At 37.5% G+C, this 22,288-nt stretch overlaps 1 protein-coding gene across 1 annotated transcript; it reads right to left on the bottom strand.

The window, feature by feature from the left end:
- Nucleotides 1-391: 391 nt before the first annotated feature.
- ARMC10 (armadillo repeat containing 10) lies at nucleotides 392-22,118 on the bottom strand. Its single transcript, XM_087821112.1, has 6 exons — nucleotides 21,965-22,118; nucleotides 12,401-12,549; nucleotides 9,439-9,573; nucleotides 6,431-6,607; nucleotides 2,368-2,439; nucleotides 392-1,488 (listed from the first exon to the last, which is right to left on the bottom strand). The coding sequence occupies exons 1-6, from the start codon at nucleotides 22,101-22,103 to the stop codon at nucleotides 1,237-1,239; spliced, it is 924 nt and encodes a 307-aa protein (XP_087677238.1). The 5' UTR covers nucleotides 22,104-22,118; the 3' UTR covers nucleotides 392-1,236.
- Nucleotides 22,119-22,288: the final 170 nt, after the last annotated feature.

A 22,288-nucleotide genomic window follows, 5' to 3' on the forward strand; every position in this document is an offset into this window, starting at 1 on the left:
TAAAAAAATTTTTTCCAGGTTTGATTTCTGTATTAGGATAACCGTGAGAACACACATTTTTCTGTTTGAGGATTTGTGACTTCCTGTGGAAATCCATGTATTTACCAATGAAATTTAAAGTACTATTAAAGCTTTGCCTTAAATACATGAGTAGGAAAGTTTCTGCTTGCATTTAATTTACTTAATACTAAGCATGGTGGTGGTTATGAACTTGAATATTTTAAAACCTGGCTGAATTCAAATATATCAATGAACTGTTATAGTAGCTTATGGAGCAAAAATATTAAAGATAATAGCTGATAAATTTTCATATATTGTAATTTTAGTCAAGTAAAATATGGATGAAAATTAATGAATAAAGTAATATCAATTAATAGGAGAAAACATAACCTTGTGAGTTATTTTTTCCTTTTTATTTAAAAAATTATTATAAAATTTATGCCATAGTAAAAATTTCAAACAGTAAAAGGTGTACATAGAAAAGTCATTTCCTAATTCCGCAGTCCCATTCCCAGGAGCTTGGGTATCATTCTAGAAATGTACTGAACATATATAAGCATAAATATTTTTCATTTAAAAACATCCGTATTTCATGGGTGTTTTTCCACATTAGCACATTCAGACCTGCTTAGTTCTTTAAGGCTAGATAATTGATTTAAGCAATTGCTTATAGGTGGACATTTTGATTGATCCCACTATTTTATACACAGCATCTTTCCATACTGGCACACTGAATGGAAGTGGGTGAGTAGCAGGAAACCTCTCTCCAAAAAGTGTACAATTTTCATTGACTAGAATAGACTTTCGAAAGGAGTGTGGCTAGGCTGGCAGCTTAGGATCTCATTGTTACTAAAAGAACAAGGTCATTCCTACAGCAGTTCTGAAACAATCACATACTAATGCTCTCTCAGGTGAGTAACTGCAAATCTCAGCAAACATCAGAAGAGTAGCTTACAATAAAAAGGTTACTGTCACTTTATGCCGAGGAAATAATTTAAGTAGCTTGGCAAACAGCAAAATAAAAAGAAAGAAATGTTTCAGAACAAGCTGTTATATTCATTTGGTATCAATAAAATGATCCAAAATAAACCAGAAGACCATGGTAAGTATAGCTGTGGAAATGATGAAATCTGCTATTTACTGTTTAAATTCAGCAGCTGAAAGAATCCTTTTGTAAAGATGTTTACATGCATTACTTCCAGACTGCATTATTCTTTGGAAAATAAGACCTACCAGTTAGAACTTGGGTATTATTGTTACCTTTTCCTTCACATCCACATCATGGTGATTAACTAACGCTCTCATTTTCTGGGCACATTCTTCTCCATATAATAGGAAAAACAGTGACCCTTTAGTGAAAGAAGGCTGAAGAGCTAAATGGCCTTCCTTTTTGAGGCAGTTATTTATATTCTGAAATAGTGTAAGAACTCGAAGAAGAATCTCCTTTGGCACATGGCCATCATAAAGGGAAAGGAATGATGAATCCACCTGAAATAGGAAACAATGAGTATTAATATATGAAAACTTTTTTGTGTATATTTTTACATTTTAAAACTTGAATACATTTTAAAAATCTTATCGTAGAACATTAACCCTAAGATTGTATAACAAAAATGCAAAATCTTATGTACTCTCACACTGTATACTAATGGGAAAAAGAGGTTTCATGTTTTAGCTGAAAAATACTATTTCCTTAGAATCCTAAAATACAAGACATTTGGAAAAAACACCCATTTCCTTTTTTAACATCCATCATAGTCTTCATGGAAACTCATTAATTCACCAAACATTTACTGCACACCCCCCCTGCAGGGCACAGGGATGAGCAGATGAATACAACAGGGTCTTTTCCACAGGAGTTGAGGTCATTCTAACTCTGCACCACCTTTGCTTCCTCAGAACACTTATCTTTTAATTATCTTGTCCGTTTGTTACATATTTTTGTCTCCTCCCTACATTTTAAGCTCCATAAGGACAGGGCAAGCACCATGTTATGCTGTACTCACTGGGATATTAGCCCTCGGCCCAGCGTCTGGAACATACTAGGGACTCATTTCATACTAGTGCTTCAGCAGATAAGATACATGTGAACATAAACAAGTATAAAAGTGTGATGACATAAATGTACCCCAAATTGGGTAGAGACCGAATTATTATTTTTGCTAGGGAGACCTTTTCAAAAACAATTTTTGAAAGTAAAATATGTTCATTACAAAAAATTTAGGAAATTCAGAACCAAAGAAAAAACAATATTGCTTCCTCAGAGATAGTCCCTGTTAACATTTTAAAAGAGATAAATCTATCCAGATCTATGTGTCCAAATCTATATATTTGTATATTTACAAAACAAATATGTAAGCTATTTACTTGGGCACCAAGAAGTCCTTCTGTCATGGCTGGATTTTCAGACAAATTCAACAGTAGTTTTAAAACTTGAACCTGAAATAAAAATAATATTGGTTTATTTCACACTCAGCTGGCAGTGCTATTTAAACCGTATTTTTCCAATTACATTGTTAGGGAGATAGAAAATTGTGAATGTCTTCACTATCCACCCCCACCCACATGCATACCTAACACATGGTAGGCTTAACATGTGTTACATAAGTGATCTTTATTATGATTACTGTTAGGTGAAATATGATCTTTGAAACAAAAAGGGAATCTCTCAAAGCTGAGTTTATTTCTATTTAAAGTATAAAAATTTTAAAACAGTTTGGTTACCAAGACTAAATAAATAACAATATGGCCCTTCTTAGGTTACAATGAATCTTTGAGCTAACCTTTTTTTTTCTTTAATTAAAAAAAAAAATTTTTTTTTAAATATATTTTTATTGATTTCAGAAAGAGGAAGGGAGAAGGGGAGAGAGATAGAAACATCAATGATGAGAGAGTCATTGATCAGCTGCCTCCTGCACTGGGGATCAAGCCCGCAACCTGGGCATGTGCCCTGACAGGGAATCAAACCACGATCTCCTGGATCGTAGGTTGATGCTCAACTGCTGAACCATGCCAGCAGGGCATGAGCTAATCTTTTTAATGTGAAAAATGTTTCACAGTCATTTAAATAGGCAGTGATATAATCAGCAAACAAACGTTAACATAGCTGAGTAGCTAAAATATCAGCATTCTTATCACTGATAACTGAAAACTTAGTAATAAAAAAATTCAAATAGAATTCCTACTTTAAAAACAAAGGCCAAGTAAAACTATAGTTTCTAGAAGATACTTGAAATTACAGAGTGAGGAGGAAAGAAGGGGTGCTGAAGTCAGGAAACGTGACAAATGTGCTCTCCATTAGACCTGAAAAGGAACCTGGATGTTTATTTGACAAAACTTTCTTTGATTACAAAGGCATTACGTATTTACTAGAGAATATTAATTAAAAAGATTAAAAAGCATGAAAAGGAAATTCATCCATATTTCCATGACCAGAAATGATCACTATTAAGGTTTGGTATTTTCTCCCTGATCTTTATGTATCTATCCTATATACTCATATATTCTTTTGAACATGTACATACTGATTTGTTAGTTGAGGAGAATATATAACTTTAATTTTATTTTTTTAATCAACATCAAAAAATTTTTTCCCTGTGGAAAACCACTGCATGAAATATTGATATTAAACTTTATTTTCCTTAAAATTTTTTAATAAAAGGAATAAATGATCATGATAAATTTCAAACAGTGCAGGAGGAAACAAGGTAAAAACAAAAGCAACCTTCCTATCTGTCCAGTGCACTCCCCCAGTGAAAACCACGGGCAGCAATTTCTTGTATGTGTGGAAAGCATGCTTTTCAAACAGATATCCTTTATAAAAGTTCAGCCTCTTAGAAGAGTAAAGACCACTTTTGACGTTTCTTTATTGCACTCCCTGTAGTTACTGTCAGATCTGGTCTGGCCTGACTGGCTGTCAGCAACACCGAGAATAAGTGTTTGGAATAAAACACTTGTCTCCAATATCAATGAAGTTTTGATTAAGAAAACAGGTACAAGAGTTCTGAAATAGGATGGCCCCAAACCTACGAAATAAACAAAATCTAAAAGGCCCACTAGTGGTCAATGAGGGCAGGTTTAAATAGTAACTACAATAGCAATCTAGTATCCTCAACTAAAATTCTACATTGCTATGTTCCTAAAAGAGAGTTAAACATGAAAAAAATAACAAGTTAGAGTGCAATTACAGATTATGTAGTTTGGTTTGAAACCACATTAAGTCTCATCACATGTGCCACCTTGTGGTGACTGGGACATTTCTTTTAAGCCATTAATTTTCTTTGCCCTCACTGTAGATGTAGCAAACAGCTTACTTACATTAATCTTCCAATATTTGTATTTAGTTATCAATCAGTGTTGCACCCAAAAGGTAGTACAGTAAGATCACTTACTAAAAATAAGATTTAGAAAAAGTCATTTTGGTGGTTATTTACTAAGAAAATATCTAAAACGAATACATTTTCCCACTTACAAATGGATTACTATCCAAAAGTTAATTTGCAAGTTGGAACTTTACATTTTTTTTTTATAGAGAAACAATGTTATAATTGGTGGTTAGATTCCCAGACAGACCAAAAAAGCAAATTTTCTATTCCAGAAATAATGTACTAGGCAATGTAATGGAAAAACAGAAATAGAACATACTATTGTGGTATGAGTCACCTTTTTTTTTTTTTTTTTTAATAATCCTCACCAAGGACACCTTTTATTGATTTAGAGAAAAGGGAACAAGGGAGGGAAGGGTAAGGAGAGGAGAGAAAGAAACATCGATGTGTGAGAGAAATATCTACCTGTTGCCTCACATACACGCCCCAATGAGGGATAGAACCCGCAACCTAGTTATGTGCCCTAACTGGGAATTGAACCCACAACCCTTTCGTGTAGGGGATGATGTTCCAACCAACTAAGCCACACTGGCCAGAGCATGAGTCACCCTTTAAAAAGTCATAAAACACAGACCAAGTCTCAGACAGATGTCTACAGCCCCAAGGCCAGACTTGCCTGGCTCTGAACTCAGCATTCCTTCGGGGTTTTGGGTAAGGCAGCTGCAGAGAAAGGCAGAGGAGAGATTTTTCCTACAGCCACAAGGCCATGGGGGAGAGGGAACAGAGTTTCTATGGAGCCCCCAAGGGCTGGAAGTTATACGTGGGTCTCCTGGAGAGAGATGGTGATGGGTGCATGCATTCTGGAAATTGCCTATGGATGGAGCAATATTGTTAAAATATTACTAATATGATTATTACATTTAATTTTGAATGCCTTTGGGTACATCCAAATAAGTTTGGATACTGGAAATATGAAAAGGTAATATAAAAACATCTCAGAACTATTTTTAAAAGGTCTATAATGAGGCTCTACTATAATCACAATTTGATAACTTCAGAAATCAACTGCAGTGACATTGAATATTTGGAGTTTGGTTTCACATTTAGTTCTAAAATGCTTGTGCATTTTGCTTGGCCAGGTGGCTCGGTTGGTTGAGTGCAGTCCTGTACACCAAGAGGGTTGCGGGTTTGATTTTTGGTCAGGGCACATACCTAGGTTTCAGGTTTGATCCCCAGTTGGGGAAGCAACAGATCAATGTTCTCTTGCACATCGATGTTTTGCTTTCTCCCTCTTTCCCCCTCCCTTCCTCCCCCCCCCCCCCCCCCCGGTCTCTCTCAAGACAATGAAAATATCCTCAGGTGAGGATTAAAAAATAAATGAAAAATAAAAACAAAATAAAATGCTTGTGCATTTTTCTGTCAACTGTGCCAGAAGACAGAGGCCAATATAGTAAAACACTGATGGATGAACCCAACTAATCAACAACTTTATAATTAATCTACCTTCTGTTTTTATGCTATTTCTTGAATAATGGCACTTGATAAGAATGCACACTAATATGAGGGGTTGCTCAAGTAACTTTCATAGGGTGTCTCTTGAGATGCTACTTAATTCAGTTTAATCTATTGCCTTCTGTGTCTAGATAACAGGTCAAAGTGAAGCGCTGAGATGTCCATTACTAAAATCTAAAAGTAGTTGTAAAAAGATTTTTCAACTAATAACAGCTGAATCAAAAAAATGCTTTGTTAACCCTAAGGTAAGCAAAAATTCAATTAACCAGCACTATCATTCAAAGATGCCTTTTAATCACAATGTTCCTATATCTTATTGGGGGGGAGGGGAAGCTAGCTAGAAAAGGTAAACAGATGTGTAGAAAACCAAATAAATACCAATCTATTGATAAGTGAAATATATTTTTTCACAAGTTAATTTTGAAATTCAATATTAGGGGATAAAAATAATTTACTTTCTTGGACTCATGTACGAGTTTTTAATAAACTTTAAACATTCTCTCTTTTTTGAGAGACTTGGAAATTCAATGCCAATCTTATAAGCTTGATGCAATAGCTCTTCATACTTCAAGTAATAATCGCTTCCTTCGTACCTTAGTGCTTCCATTTCCTGTAAGCAACACTTGGAACAGGTCTGTAATGTAATTGCTAAACATGTGCTGATGGTCATTGGTAACTGTCATGTTTGTTAACAATCTCAGTCCCGCCAGCTGCACAGGGGAGTTCAGGGGGCCAGAGAAGACATCCTCACAGACTTGATCGATGTATACCTGGAGGCGGAGGGAAAAAAATGAGCATCTTAGAATCTCCAAAATTTTTCTATTGAACACTAACTTTTCTGCACAGTGGGACAGGATGACTGTTTGAGGATGAAACTGACTCCTCAGAAAAGAAGACACTTCTTTCCAACTCTCAAGAGTTTGGCAACTTTTTAAAAAAGCCGCCTTTGTTAATGCCAGGCACTATGCTGAGCATTTTACAAATATACCTCACTTAATCTGTAAAATTCTAATGAGGTGGGTATTATTATGAACATTTTACAGAAAAGGACTTTAAAGTCTTCAAGGAGTTTGCATCCCTTTCCCAGTATAAGCCAGCCGGTGTGGGAGCAACGTCCAATTCCAGAGGCCATGTTCTCAACACCAGTGGCCTCTCACTTATTGGGGACCTCCCAGCTCAGTCTACTTTCTGAGTCAATTGGTCTGAGCACACCCGAATTAAGGAGGAACATGTGTGAAGCCACTTTGTACTGTGCTTAAGTACCTTAACAGTAGGGTCTAAGAGGTACATCAAGTTAGAAGAAAAATAGGTGGGGGCAGGGGAGTAAAACAGAATTTTTCTTTAGAGTTAGTCCTATCAAAAATGAGCAGAAGCAAAACTACATTTGGCCCAAGGTTCATAAATATCTAAGGGTACGTATATGAACTACTCCTTCACAATATTGTTAACCACCACTGGCAAAAAGTAATGCAATGTGGCAGTACTCCTATTTCACACATAACAGAACTAAACCCAATGTGATGGAAAGTTTTTTGAACTTTATTTTCTATGTCTGGCCATGATCTTTCCACCATGGAAAAATTATATCTCGCAGATAACTGGTATTCACCCAACTAAATCTCAACCCCACCAAAAGTTCTAAGTGGTAAGAAAAATTCCTAATATAAAATGTCAAGAAATTATAAATTGTCCCATAAGCCAGTATTAACATTTAAAAAATATCTACATGTATCCATGTTACCATAGAAACTAAAGCAATGGTAGTAAAGCAAAGAGAGATTAAATTTTTAATATGGTTTCAAGATCTAAATGATGTCTATAAATCAACTAGCTCTCTTGGGTGACAATTTTATTACACATCCATCCTTTAAAAAACAACATGGCATTTACTTAGCTCTTTAAAAGTCATATTTTTGTAAGATACTGATGTCTCTCAAAGCATTTCCTAAAATGTGTTGGGCATTTACATCCCTACTATCTCTGAACCTTTTTCCATTTCAGTTCTAGCAACAAGATTACCAAATGGGTCAGCTCAGTTATTCCTGGACCTGTGCCCACCTTACCTTGTTCCTTTCTCTTGGAATTCCCTCCTCCCCAATTCTACCTGTAGAAAACTTAGACCTTAAGAGCCAGGTGGCACTCCACCTTTTACAGAAACTTTTTGATGTGATCTCCCCTTTCTATGTACTCAATGATGTTTTTAGTTATATTTTTCCTTAAAGTACTTCATCATGTTCTGCCTTGATTACAACCATTTATGAATTTACCTTATCCTGCCTCCTAGCTTTCTTAAAAAAGATGTTAATCATGTTCATTTCTTAACTTTGTACCACAGATCAGGAGCTGAATAAACGTTAACATAATTTCCTAATTTGTTGTATCTTTCTGCTGATGTAATCTGACTCTGGCCTGGTTCCTTTACTACTTGGATTAAACTTAATCCCCAAACTCAAAAGGTCACTGCACTTCCTGCTGGCTGGTTCAGATCCCTTCCTCCTCTGCCTTATTCTACCCATTAAAAAATGGGCAGAGGACCTGAATAGACATTCCTCCAAAGGAGACATACAAATGATCAACAGTTCATGGAAAGATGCTCAACATCACTAGTCATCAGGGAAATGCAAATCAAAGCCACAATGAGACAGATATCACCTCATACCTGTCAGAATGGCTATTATTATTAAATCAACAAGCAACAAGTATTGGCGAGGATGTGGAGAAAAATGAACCCTGTGCACTGTTGATGGGAATGTAAATTGGTGCAGCCACTATAGAAAATAGTATGGAGATTCTTCAAAAAATTACAAAATAGAACTATCAGATGATGCAGCAATTCTACTTCTGGGTATTTACCTGAAGGAAACAAAATCACTATCTGGAAGAGATAGCTGTACTGCCAAGCTCACTGGAGCATTATTCACAATAACCAAGACAAAGAAACAACCTAAGTGTCTGTCGACAAATGGATAAAGATGTGATATACATAGTGGAATACTATTCAGTTACTAAAGAGAAGGAAATCCTGCCATCTGCAACAATATGGATGGACCTAGGGCACATTATATGAAGTGAAATAAGTCAAACAGAGAAAGACAAATGCAGAATGGTCTCACTTATATACAGAATTTTAAAAAGCATATCTCATAGAAACAGAGTAGCAGGGTGGTTGCCAGGGGCTGGGAGTAGGGGAAACGGGGGAGATGTTGGTCAAAGGGTACAAACTTCCAGTTATAAGATGAATAAATTCTGGGACCTAATGTACTGCAGGGTGACATAGTTAATAATACTGTAGTGTATACTTGAAAGTTGCTAAAAGAGTACATTTTAAATGTTCTCACCACAGGGAAAAAGAAGGTAATTATGTGAGATGATGGAGGTGTTAGCTAACACTATGCTGGTAATCATTTTGCAATATCACTCTGTACACCTTAAACTCACACAGTGTTATATCAATTATTTCTCAATAAAGCTGGGGGAAAAGAGTAACTCTTGGCCATAAAGTTATAAATGATAGTCTACTAAAATTTCATTTCTGACCTTTTGGTTATTTTCTCTTTCATTTATGGATAACCTTACACATTTGTGATTTCAGATAGCTTACCTTTATTTTGATTTGATTTTCAACATTCACACTCAGGTTACTCAGTGCATTTAAAGCCTTCTCTTTAATACTGTGGTTGGGATCTTTGATTTTGCTTCCAACAATTGGAATACCACCCAACTCACAAATAGTGACCTAAGAGGAAAAAAACCAGGACCATAAATTCAATATATAGCCCCCTACATTGACTTCTTTGCATCTACAAACAAATAAAAAAATTAATGACTCTTTGGAAATATTTTTCCTATATACAATCCATAACTCCTATTTTAAAAAATTTACCATCCATATTATTACAGGTAAAGAAAATCAACTGAAAATAAAATTAAGATGTAATTATTTAAACTATAGAATGGCAATGTACGAAGATTTGCACAGTAACTATAATGATCTCAAAGCAATTTACAAACAAAATTATTTTACTTTGAAATAAGTTACATCACTTTCTATACAGGCAAACTCATAAAAGTATTATGATTTAGAATACTAAAGCAGTGTTTTGTTAAAATGTATCCTTTGGAATACTATCCCTCAAGATGTTAATGGATGTTCCATTTTAAAAAGGGGAGGTTTTATGGTTAAGCAAGTGTGAGAAACTTTGGGTATAATAAGAGTAAACATATTTCTTTATTGTGATGCATTAATGTTCATGTGTGTTGGGACGCTCCAAGAGGGGAGTACTGAATGTAGTATAGCTGAATCCTAAACAACACAGGTTTGAAATGCACAAGTCCACTTATATATGGATTTTTTTCAATAAATTCTATAAATGTATTTTCTCTTCCTTACTGTTTTCTTTTCTGTAGCTTACCTTATTCTAAGAATATAGTACACAATACATGTAACAAACTATGTGTTAATCAACTGTTTATGTTATCAGTAAGGCTTCTGGCCAACACTAGGCTATTAGTAGTTAAGTTTTGGGGGTGTCAAAAGTTATTTGCAGATTTTCAACTGCATGGAGGTTGGTATGCCTAACCCCCATATTGTTCAAGAGTCAACTGTATTTCTATGAACTGGGTCATTTTTCAGTGGGGAGGGGATGGAAGGAATACCTATTAACATCTTGCAGAATGGGAATTCCACAGTTTGAAAAATGGTTCTCAAATTTTCAAAGGAAAAATAACTTGGGAATTTCTTACAAGGGATTGCAACACTAAGATACAATGTGCCTTTGGCCATGACATTGAAAGACACACCTGCTTCAGTTGTTACAAGAAACATAGGCTGAAAATGACTACTGTCATTTTTATCAAAAGCCCAATAACCTTACTGTATTGTTAAGGGTGGGCATAGCATTGAGAGGGGGAAAAACTTCCCTCTGTAATTCCAGGTTCAGGTTCTTCCCAAGGACTTGTGGTTACTAAGTTAACTAGAAAACAGCCTTTTCCCCCCCTCCCCTACTGTACTGCTAAAGCAGATCAAGGCATTATAATTAACGATGAAGGCACTAACTCCCATTACCCAAGAAAGTACTTATTTACCAGCGGCTATTGACCCACTTGAGTATAGTTTGTTTCAGAGGGATGTAAAACTATGGCATCAGAAGTACCCCAATACAGGCATGCTAATAAATTAGTTATTCTCTGTTGCTTTTGTTTGCCTGGCACCCCTCCTTCCACTGGGGCAGACATGGCACCTCCTCTATCCCATACAGCCCCTGGTGGGACTGCTGGCCACCTGTGTTCATACCCATCCCTGCTGTATGGCTGTAGGATGCTCATGTGTGCCAGGCATTGCTAATCATGGTGCCTTGTCCCAGCGACTGATCCAAAGGGCTGGCACTTGATCCTAGCACAGCAACTCCACTTTCTGGATTATGAGCTACAGGGATGAAGGCTTCCGAGGCCAGTGGCTTTATTTCCATACCCATGAAGAAAACCTCTTTGTGGCCAGAGACACAAAACCAATACACAAAAAGAAGCAGGGGTTAGCAAAGACAGGAGATAGAGAGCTCTGATAACACTTTCCGTAGCCGTGACTAGTATTCACTTGTGCCTGAAACCAGTGCTATTCTTGGATGTCCAAGTTAACTGAGCTCAGTATTTTCCCATTCTGGTTTAAAATAATTTAAGTTGGGTTCTGTTACTTGCAATTGAAAGAATGTAATTAATACAAAAATATTCTTTATATTTCATTATAAATCTCTAGAACTTTACATGAAACCTTGCCATACTGGAGAAAACTGGACTGAAATAAAGTATAAATTCAAATTAATTTTGCATTCATGGCAATGTTAACAAGGGGCATTCGCTGAAAATAATAACAAAAACTTTTTACTTTTTCTCCATGGGAGTGGGGGTGGGGCAGAGATGAAAGTTTTCAAATTAAGCTCTTTAGTCTTGGTGTCAAGTCTCTACTTGTACAACCTGTTTACACTGGTTAGTAGCTGTCAGAGTGATCCAGGGACCACCTGCACCAAAACCATCCTCACAAGAGTTATTACAGTGTATAGCATGTACTTTAATGTTAGATGCTTTCATTGTTCTACTGCTGAATTTTAAATAATTAAAAAGGCCTTGCAATGCTGAACGTTAATTAGATATACTTATTACGAATGTGATTACTTGTAACCAACTTAATAGGGATCTAGAAACCTATTAACAAGCATATCACTATTAGGCTGTGCTTTTCAGAAGAAAACAAACCTTATGCTATTGGTGAAAGTAGTCAATTGTATAGATAAGGAAATTGAGGCTTTAGGCCAGGGGTGGGGAATGTCAGGCCCTTGGTCCATATATGGCCATGAAATCTCTTGGTCTGGCCCTGCCAAGGCAACTGCAGGTGGGACTCAAAATTCAATAAATCTAGGAGCTTTTTTCAATTTTTAAGTTGATAATTTTGTACGGCCGGAGAATGATGTTATAAATATCCTGCTCTAGGCAGTTAACTCCTCAGGGTCACAATCATTGCTGGTGTGTAAGAATGGCGGGAGCTGGTTTGCAAAGGCTATGGCACTTACCTGGTTAGTGGAAAAAGCTGCATTGTTACCTAGGGTGACCAAAGCTCTTTCAATAATTACAGGATCCTCAGTTAACTCAAGGAGATAAAGGAGTTTCTGAAGTTGTTCAGCATTTAGGACATCATCATATGAACCATTGGTTAAGTCTTCTGCATAAGAAAAAAATTATTTAAAGTTCACCTAAAATCAATATGAGATTAAAAAAATTTTAAAAACAGTATTGAATGCTCTGATGCCAGGCACAGTGTTAAGCACTTTATGTGCTTTATCTCGTTTAATTCTTAAGTAACCCTGGGAAGAAGATACTATTGTAATTCTCAATTTGCAGATGGGAAACTGAGGCTTACGGACATTAAGAAATTAGTCAGCTGGCATTTTCTTTTAGTAAGACACTGCATGCAAATTACATACACCCCTAACACCAACTGCATTTTCTGTTTGTTTTTAAAAATTTTTTAATCCTCACCCGAGGATATGTTTTTATTGATTTTTGTTGTGTTGTTGTTAATTCTCATCCAAAGATATTTTTTCCATTGATTTTTAGAGAATGGAAGGGAGGGATGGGAGGGAGGAAGACAGAGAGAGAGAAAAGCATCGATGTGAGAGAGAGACATTGACTGGTTGTCTTCCTTCCACACATGCCCTGACCAAGGTGCTATTGAACCTGCAACCCAGGTATGTGCCCCTGACTGGGACTCAAACCCAAGACCCTTTGGTGTGAGGGCCAACACTCTAACCACTGAATCACACGGGCTAGGGAAGCTTTTATTGATTTATTTTATTTTATTTTTTATTTTGAGAGAAAGAGGAAGGGAGCGAGAGGGAAACATTAATGTAAGCAAAACACTGATTGGTTGCCTCATAAACATGTCCCAACCGGGAATCGAACCTGCAACCTTTTCATGTTCGGGAGGATGCTCCAACTAAGCCACCCGGCCAGGGCTTTCTGTTTCTTTTAAAAACCAGGCACACCTATCCAAAGAAACTTGCCTATAAGAACGTGATTTGCATTAAGCAGACCTTTTCTGATCACAATTTCAAGAGCACCTCTGGCAGGAGAAAAAGTTATGGGAGTAACCCAATAGTGTTTCTGGTATGGCATTTTAGTTTGGTTTATATGAACACGGAATTGATGATTGGGATGCTAGATAGATAACAGTTCTGTCCTGCTCCAGCGATGACAAAAGAAAAGCTGCTATTCTGAGTAAATGCTAGAATAGTCAAATGCTGGATCTGCTCAGTGACTTTTAGAATTATAGTTCTAACCTTTAAAAAAACCCTCTTTGCAGAAATCACAGGAAAAACAAAAACCATTTTTATAACACCATTATTGTGTTATAAATATAGAACATAATTTCTTAAAAGTGAAACTATGTAGGTCAGACAACGCACGTGTCCACAACACACTATGAGGGTGGGGGAAAAGGAGAAGGTTACACAAAATAGGTACAGTGGCACCTCGGTTTTCAAAGGCAATCCGTTCTGGAAGACCATTCGGGTTATGAAATGTTTGAAAACCGAGGGATCCTCAGCCGACAGCTGGGCCTCAGGATCTTGCCTTCAGCGGAAGCCATGTGGCATGTTCAACTTCCAGGAGTGTTGGAAAGCGGAAGCATTTGCTCTGAAATGTTTGTCAATGGAGAAGTTCAAAAACCAAGGTACCACTGTAATATATGATGGCACATCTGTACTTTTTCTTTCTTTTTAAAAATACTTTTATTGATTTTCTAGAGAAAGAGAGGAGGGGAGGGGAGGAGAGAGATAAACACTGATGTGAGAGTGGAACATCCATTGGCTGCCTCCTGCAGGCCCCCTATGGGGAATTGAGCCTGCAGCCAGGCATGTGCCCTTGATCGGAATTGAGCCAGCAACCTTTCTGTGCAAGGACGATACCCAACTGAATCACACCAGCCAGGGCTGTAGTTTTTCTTTTAAAAATAGGTACCAAATTATTATAGGTGGTTATCTTTGTGTGTTGGAATTAAAAATGACTCTTACTTTCCAGCCCATGCTAAGTACTGATTTTTAAAAAATAATAAACATACATTACTGCTGTAAACAATAAACATGCATTACTGCTGTAATTAAAAGAATTAAGTAGCCCTGGCTGGATGACTCAATTGGCTGGAGTGGCATCCCATACACCAAAAGGTTGCGGGTTCTATTTCTGGTCGGGGTGCTTATGGGAGGCAACTGACCAATGTTTCTCTCTCACATTGATGTTCTCTCTCTCTCTCTCCCTTCCTCTCTCTAAAATCAATAAACATATTCTCAGGTGAGGATTAAAAAAATAATAAATAATTAAGTATACTACTTAAAGAAGAATCACAAAAACTATGAGGGAAGGGGAAAAGAATAGATTATGGGAACCAATAAGTGATATGATGTCCTGAAGAAGCCAAAGAAGAAATCAACTGTTAGGAAAATCTCAAAGCTAAAAAGCTAGCAGATTCTCACTCCCAAGTCTTATCATCAGGATCTCTGGGCAGGCTCTGCTTTTAGTCCTGAATCCACTCATTTATACCTTATAAAACAAGGTTTCACCCAAAGAATACCTGAAAAGATAAGTGAAAGAATGACAAATTAGAATGGAAAGAATTCCAATTTTACACTCAAGGAAACTGAGGCCACTTAAGGATTTGCCTGAAGTCACACAGGAGTTAGCAGCGGAGACCAGAGAAATGAAAATACGAAGCTGCAACCAAGTCACTTAACTTCTTTTCGGGTCTCAGTTTTCTCATTTGCAAAATGAAAGAGTTGGTCTAAGACTGTAACTGGTCCCAAAGGTTTCTATGCAACTTGGAAGTTGTGTGATTTTAAACACATATATATGGCAGAAATATAATACATTTAACTCAGCCATACTTCGAAGACATTTTAAAATCCTATTACTTCCTTATATATTTCCATACAAAGCCATTAAAAAGTTTTATACATATATAAATTAGTTATACATGGCTAAATAAAATTCTACAGGGAAAAGTGTTAAATCAGAATTTTCACTTGAAGAGAAGAGGTGCAACATGGTAGTTCAGAGTAAGCCAATGCAAAGGTGCTAGACTGTCTAGTTCTAATCTCAGCTAAGCTATTTACCAGATGAGAGACTTAACCTCTCTAAGCCTGTTTCTTCATTTATTAAATAGGAGTTAATAGCGCCTGCCTCAAAGCATTTTTGTGCCTCAAATACTGTGAAGCACAAAGGAATATTTTAGTTATTATTTTTATTAATAGGACCCATAGCTGGTTAATAACAAAACTGGCTCTAGAATCTAGATCTTTTCACTCCTAGTCCACCCCCCATACACAACCATTCCTCTTAATCTATTAAAATGATTAATATTTAATCATTTAAATTTTGTAAATATATCCTAAATTCTCTGCTTGAATTTTTAATAAAAACCATATGTTACTTTTTCAGTAAAGAAATAAACCTAAAACTCTAAACCCTTTAGAGGATAGTGGTCACCAAATACCCAGCTTTTCCACTCATGAATTTTTGAACAGCTAATACAAAGGTGAGGCAAACGTGTCCTAGTTCTGCACTTAGCTTTGTGCGTTAAGACTGTGAAAGAAGTTTGGGCTCTGAGGTTCATCATTGCCTTGGGTAAACTGAGGAGATACTACAATTCTCAAAGGAAATGAAAAGTAACTACCAAATAATAACATTATAGCAAGGTAAATTTTAAGATAACTATCATGGCACAGACTCATTCCAACCAGGAACATAATATGCTTTCCTGTTTCTATAGTCTTATGTCCTTCATTTAAAATTATCTTCATAAAAAATAAAATAATCTTCATATAGGCTTCTTGCTAGCTAGTTTTTAAAGTTTTTATTGCTATTATAAATGAAATCTTTTCAATTAAAACTTACCAATTTAAATTTTTAATTGAAAAGATTTCACTTATGATAACAATAAATAAAAAGCTACTGATTTGGGTGTATTTATCTTGCATTCAAATTACTTTATTAAACTATTATTACTTCTAAAAGTTACTCAGTTGATTCTCTTGGATTTTTCTAAATAAATCATTATGTCACTCATAATAATTTTGTCCCCTTTCTAATATTTATGCATGTTTTTCTTGTTTTATCAAGCTATGACTCCAGGACAATGTTGAATAGTAGTTGTGACAGCAGGCACCCTTCTCTTGCCCTTGAATTTAGTAAAGATGCTAGTGTTTCACCATTAAATACAATGTTTGATTTTGGTTTTTGATGGGTGCTCTTCATCAACTTAAGAACATTTTCTTCTATTTATTCCTAACTTGCTGCAATTTTTTAAAATCAGAAATAATTTTAAAATGCTATATAATTATGAGGTCATTATATTTTTGCTTTTACTCTATATTAATGCAATAAATTACATTAATATATTTTCCAATATAAATCTTCCTTACATATCCATCAGGCCTTGGTATATTACTTTAATCCCCTGATGGATATTATTTGCTAATATTTTATTTAAGATTTTTATTCATAATTGAGACAGATTTATAGTCTTTTAAATCTATTCTTGTCAGGTTTTGGTATCAGGGTTGTTGAACTGCGACTGTTTCTATCTTTTTCAATGATCTCAAACCATCTTAACAGTATAGGAATTTAAAGAGGAATTTAAATTTCTTAAACTTTAAGAAAAAGATCACCTGGTTCTGGTTCAAGATGGTGATATAGAAGATAATGAACTCACCTCCTCCTACAGACACACAGAATCTACAGCTACACAGCGCACAATTCCTTCTGAAAGAAATCCAAAAACTGAGTGGCTCCTACACATTGGGCAAATGAGACAAAACCTTGCCATAAACCTCACCCTTGCTGCAGGGAGGGAACTGGGAGGGAAATCATACTTCCAGATTTTCTCAGAGGAGTGAAGGGTTTGGATGCCACACCCTGTGCCTTAATTTTTAAGACTTCCACCTGAGAGATGGGTCCCCAAAACATCTAACTTTGAAAGAATGGGGCTAGTATCCACAAGACCCATAAGGCTATGGCACATTAAGAGACAGTTATTAAAAGGCTCTGATAACACCCGGGGGCCCAGCAGAGGCAGTAGACTGAAATCAGTTTTTCCCCCAGAAAGAGGCCTATTTGCTTATCTTAGTAGCTGCGGCCTAAGGAGCTGGCTTCAATTTTAACATATAAATGAAGTAAAGATGCTAGTGTTTCACCATTAAATATAATGTTTGATTTTGGTTTTTGACGGGTGCTCTTCATCAACTTAAGAACATTTTCTTCTATTTATTCCTAACTTGCTGCAATTTTTTAAAATCAGAAATGATAATTTAAAAATGCTATATAGTATGCATTAGTAGAAGGGAGGAAATAAAGACTAGAGCAGAAATAAAGGAAATGGAAACTAAGAAAGGGGGAAACTCTTCCAAACTCATTGAGGCCAGAATTACCCTGATATCAAAACCATACAAGGATGCCACGAGAGAAGAAAACCTACAGGCCAATATTCCTGATGAACACAGACGTGAAAATCTCAAAAAGATAGAGACAAACTGAATTCAACATGATCATATAACATGATCAGCTGAAACTTATTCCAGGGCAACATGATCAACTGAAACTTATTCCAGGGATGCAAGGATGGTTCAACATCTGCAAATCAGTCAATGTGATACATCACTTCAACAAAATAAAGGATAAATATAATATGACCATCTCATCTCAATAGATGCAGAAATGGCATTTGACAAAATTCAACATCCACTTATGATAAAAACTCTCAACAAAACAAGTATAGACAGAATGTCCCCCAACATAATAAAGACCATATATGACAAGCCCATAGCTAATATCATACTGAATGGTGAAAAGCTGAAAGGTTTGCCTCTAAGATCAGCAACAAGATAAGGATGTCCACTCTTGCTACTTTTGTTTAACAGAGTATTAGAAGTCCTAGCCAGAGAAATTAGGAAAGGAAAATAAAAGGCATCCAAAATGGAAAAGAAGTAAAACTGTCACTATTTGCAGATGACATAATACGATATATAGAAAAGCCTAAAGACTCCAGATATAAATGCATACATGCATGATCAATTAATTCATGACAAATGAGCCAAAAATATACAATGGGGAAAGGACAGTCTCTTCAATAAGTGGTGGTAGGAAAATTGAACAGCTACATGGAAAAGAATTAAAACTGGACTACTATCTTATACCATACACAAAAATCAATTCAAAATGGACTAAAGATTTGAAAGTAAGACCTGAAACCATAAAACTCCTAGAAGAAAACATAGGCAGTAAGCTTCTTGACATAGGTCTTGGCATGATTTTTGGACTTGACATTAAAAGCAAAAGCACTGAAGTAAAAATGGACAAGTGGGACTATATAAAAGTACAAAGTTTCTGCACAGCAAAGGAAACCATCAACAAAATGAAATGGGAGAAAATGTTTGCAAATCATGTATCTCATAAGGGGTTAACATCCAAAACATATAAAGAACTTATGCAACTCAATTGCTGAAAAAAACAAAACAATCTGATTAAAAAATGGGCAGTGGATACAAAAAAAAATTATATATATATATACACATATATATATATAGTTAATCCTCACCCGAGGATATTTTTTCCACTGATTTTTAGAGTGGAAAGGGGAGAGGGGAAGGAAAGGGGAGGAAGGGAGAGAGAGAAAGAGAGACATCAATGTGAGAGAGACACATTGATTGGCTGCCTCCCATACTCGCCTCAACCCAGGGCTGGGATAGAACCTGCAACCCAGGTACATGCCCTTGACCTGGAATCGAACCTGTGACCCTTCCCTGTGTGGGCCTACACTCTAAACACTGAGCCACACCGGCCAGGGCTGAATATTTTTCTAAAGACATAAACATGGCCAACAGGTCCATCAGGGAAATGCAAATCAAAATCACACTTGTTAGAGCGTCTACCACAAAGGTGAGAAAGAACGAGTGTGGGTGAGGTAGAGAAAAGGGAACCATTGTGCACTACTGGTGGGAATGTACTGAGGATCCTCAAATAATTAATAATAGAACTACCATATAATCCAGCAATTCTACTTCTGGGTGTTGTCTAAAGAAAACAAAATCACTATTTTGAAGATACCTGCACCTCCATATCCATTATTTACAATATATGGAAACTACCTAAATGTCTATTGACAGATGGTTAAAGAAAAAGCTGTGTGTATATGTGTGTATGTGTATATATATGAAATATTCAGCCATAAAAAAGGAAATCTCACTGTATGTAACAATGTGGATGGATCTCGAGGGCATTATGCTAAATAAAAGAATCCAGACAAAGGAGGACAAACTGTATCTCACTTATATGTAGAATCTAAAAACAAACAAACTCAGATACAGAGACTAGACTGGTGGTTGTCAGAGGTGGTGGCAGTGGGAGGCTATGGTGGAGGCTCCATGAAGAAAATGGGTAAAGGTGGTTAAAAGGTACAAATAAGTCCTGGGACTGTAATTAATGTACAGCCTGGTAACTATAGTTAACAGTACTCTATTATATACTTGAAAATTGCTAAGAGAATAAGTCTTAAAAGTTCTCATCCCAAGAAAAAAATATTTGTAACTATGTATGGTGATAGGTGTCAATAAACTTATTGTGGTGATCATTTTGCAATGTATACATATATCAGATCATTATGTTTCGCACCTAAAACTAAAGAATGTTATATGTTAATTTTACCTCAATTAAAAAAAAAGATCACTCTCTAAAATCTAAGAATGATGCTGACAAAATGGGTATTTCTCAATCTTCTTCAAAGATAAACGTGTAGCTTCAGGAAGAAGGTACTGTGAGCAACTTATTTTGTAAGCTTCCTGACCTAAGGTAATGGTGATTTTGGGACATGCTAAAATTAAGTTTAAAAGTAAGACTGTCATTCTTCATCAGTATAAGGGACAAGGTATACGAGTCCAGGCCACCAGGCTAATTACTTATACAGAAACATCTCTGACACAAAGACAACATATTAGACTTTGTAAGTAAGTATAAATGCAAAAAAAATTTTTTTTAATTGATTTCAGAGAGAGGAAGGAGAGGGGGAGAGAGACAGAAACATCAATGATGAGAGTCATTGATCAGCTGCTTCCTGCATGACCCCACTGGGGATTGAGCCCAAAACCTGGGCATGTGCCCTGACTGGTTCATAAGTTGATGCTCAACCACTGAGCTATGCCGGCTGGACTAAATAAAAATCTTTAAAAAAAAAAAAAAAAGATTTTTCCCTTGTGCATAAAGGGAAAGAGACCTTCCCCTACAACCCCATTTCTTACAGCAAACTTGTAATTACTTTATCTGTCTCTTTGACATAAATATACACCTTTTCAAAAGCTAAGCAAGCCTCTTGCCACTTTACAACCCAACAAAGTCTTTCTTAGGGGATTATGTGTTTAAAACATAAACATTAAAAAAAAAGTAAAAAAATAAAAGAAAATGTAAACATCAAGGAACATCAGATGGAGCTGATCTCCTTGTCTCTGAGTTTAGGTTTGGCACCTGGCTCCATATTGTAACCACCTGCTTATCATAAAGGTACTGAGAAGTCTTATTTTCCCTCTGGGTAAATAGCCACCCCAACTACCAGTGCACTTAGGATGAACTACCGGGAGGTGGGCTTCCCTGCACTTCCCTGTAGCAAACGCTGCTGTCAAGTTCTCCTAAGAACAGGTTGTTTATCTTGAGAACATGTAGGTAATATGAAATAGTTTACATCTGCCTGGGTGCGTAAAGAGGTGAGAACTCTTCGTCTTTGTAATCCTCTCAGCAGATTGCCTGTGATAGGTGTAGCAACCTGGTTGAACAGTCGTTCTATAATAAAGCTACTTAGGTCTTCTCTCCATTTGTAGAGAGCAGGTTTCTGGTTGGCAGGCGATTTTAATTGTTTCCCTAACAGCTTCCACGGTCTGAAATACCCCTCCAGAACATTCAGCAAATTGTTAGCATTCTGAACGCACCTATCAACTTCTGAACAGAAACCTAATCCTGTACTTGCCCGCCAGGAGGGTGTCCCCCATGCAGACAACTTCCATTTTGAAAAAGCTGTATCTGCATCTATCTCCGGCATCCCTCTGCAACTCTGTATATATATGGGCCACGGTGACCTCTAGGTACCTCCCCTCTCCGAGGCTGGGCTGTGTCCAGGCAGAACTGCCCCACTGGCGCACTTTCCCCCAGGGTTCCTGCCCGCAGAATTTCACCTACTGCTGCAGGCCCCGCAACACCGTCCACGGTCGGGGGAATCCCTCCGGTAACACAAAGGCCGGAAGCAAGCTTTAACGTGACAGGCGACCAGCATGCTTTCGAGAAATCGAATCTTCAACTGTGACGCCGGACTCAGAAAGCTTGGGCAATTTTTCATCCCAGGATTTGAACAAAGTGGAGGCAGGGAAGCGGCTCAGAACGCTACCCCAATCAAGTGGGCGACCCGCCGTCTGCACAGGGGCCTCCCTCCCTCCCTCCTCCGGCTCCGCCGCCGCTCTCACTCCGAGCGCCGGAAAGCCATGAGCGCCTGGGGCATCTTCAACGCCCCTCCCAGGCCCCGCCCACCTGCCGGGTTCCCCCGGCCTCACCTGCAGAGCGGGAGGGGCGCAGCCGAAGCCCCCGGCCGCCTCGCCGCTGGCTCCGCGTCAGCCTGTAAAGGCAGTAGCAGGCGCCGGCCCCGAGGACCAGGCCGGCCGCCACCCAGCCCACGTCCCGGGCGCCGCCCATGCTGCCGCTGGGGCCCGGCGCGGGGGGCTCTGGGCGCCGGCGCGGGGGTCTGCGAAGCAAGCGGGCCCCGAAGCCACCCGAGCTGGGCCCGAACCGCGGGAGGAGAAAGGAAATGGGAGTCTGAGCTCCGCCCCTCGGAAACAGCCCAGCGAAAATAGTAAAACCGCCCACTCCAGCCACGACAC

This window comes from Miniopterus natalensis, chromosome 10, assembly GCF_054644295.1.
Source record: "Miniopterus natalensis isolate mMinNat1 chromosome 10, mMinNat1.hap1, whole genome shotgun sequence".
Taxonomy (NCBI): Eukaryota; Metazoa; Chordata; class Mammalia; order Chiroptera; family Miniopteridae; genus Miniopterus; species Miniopterus natalensis.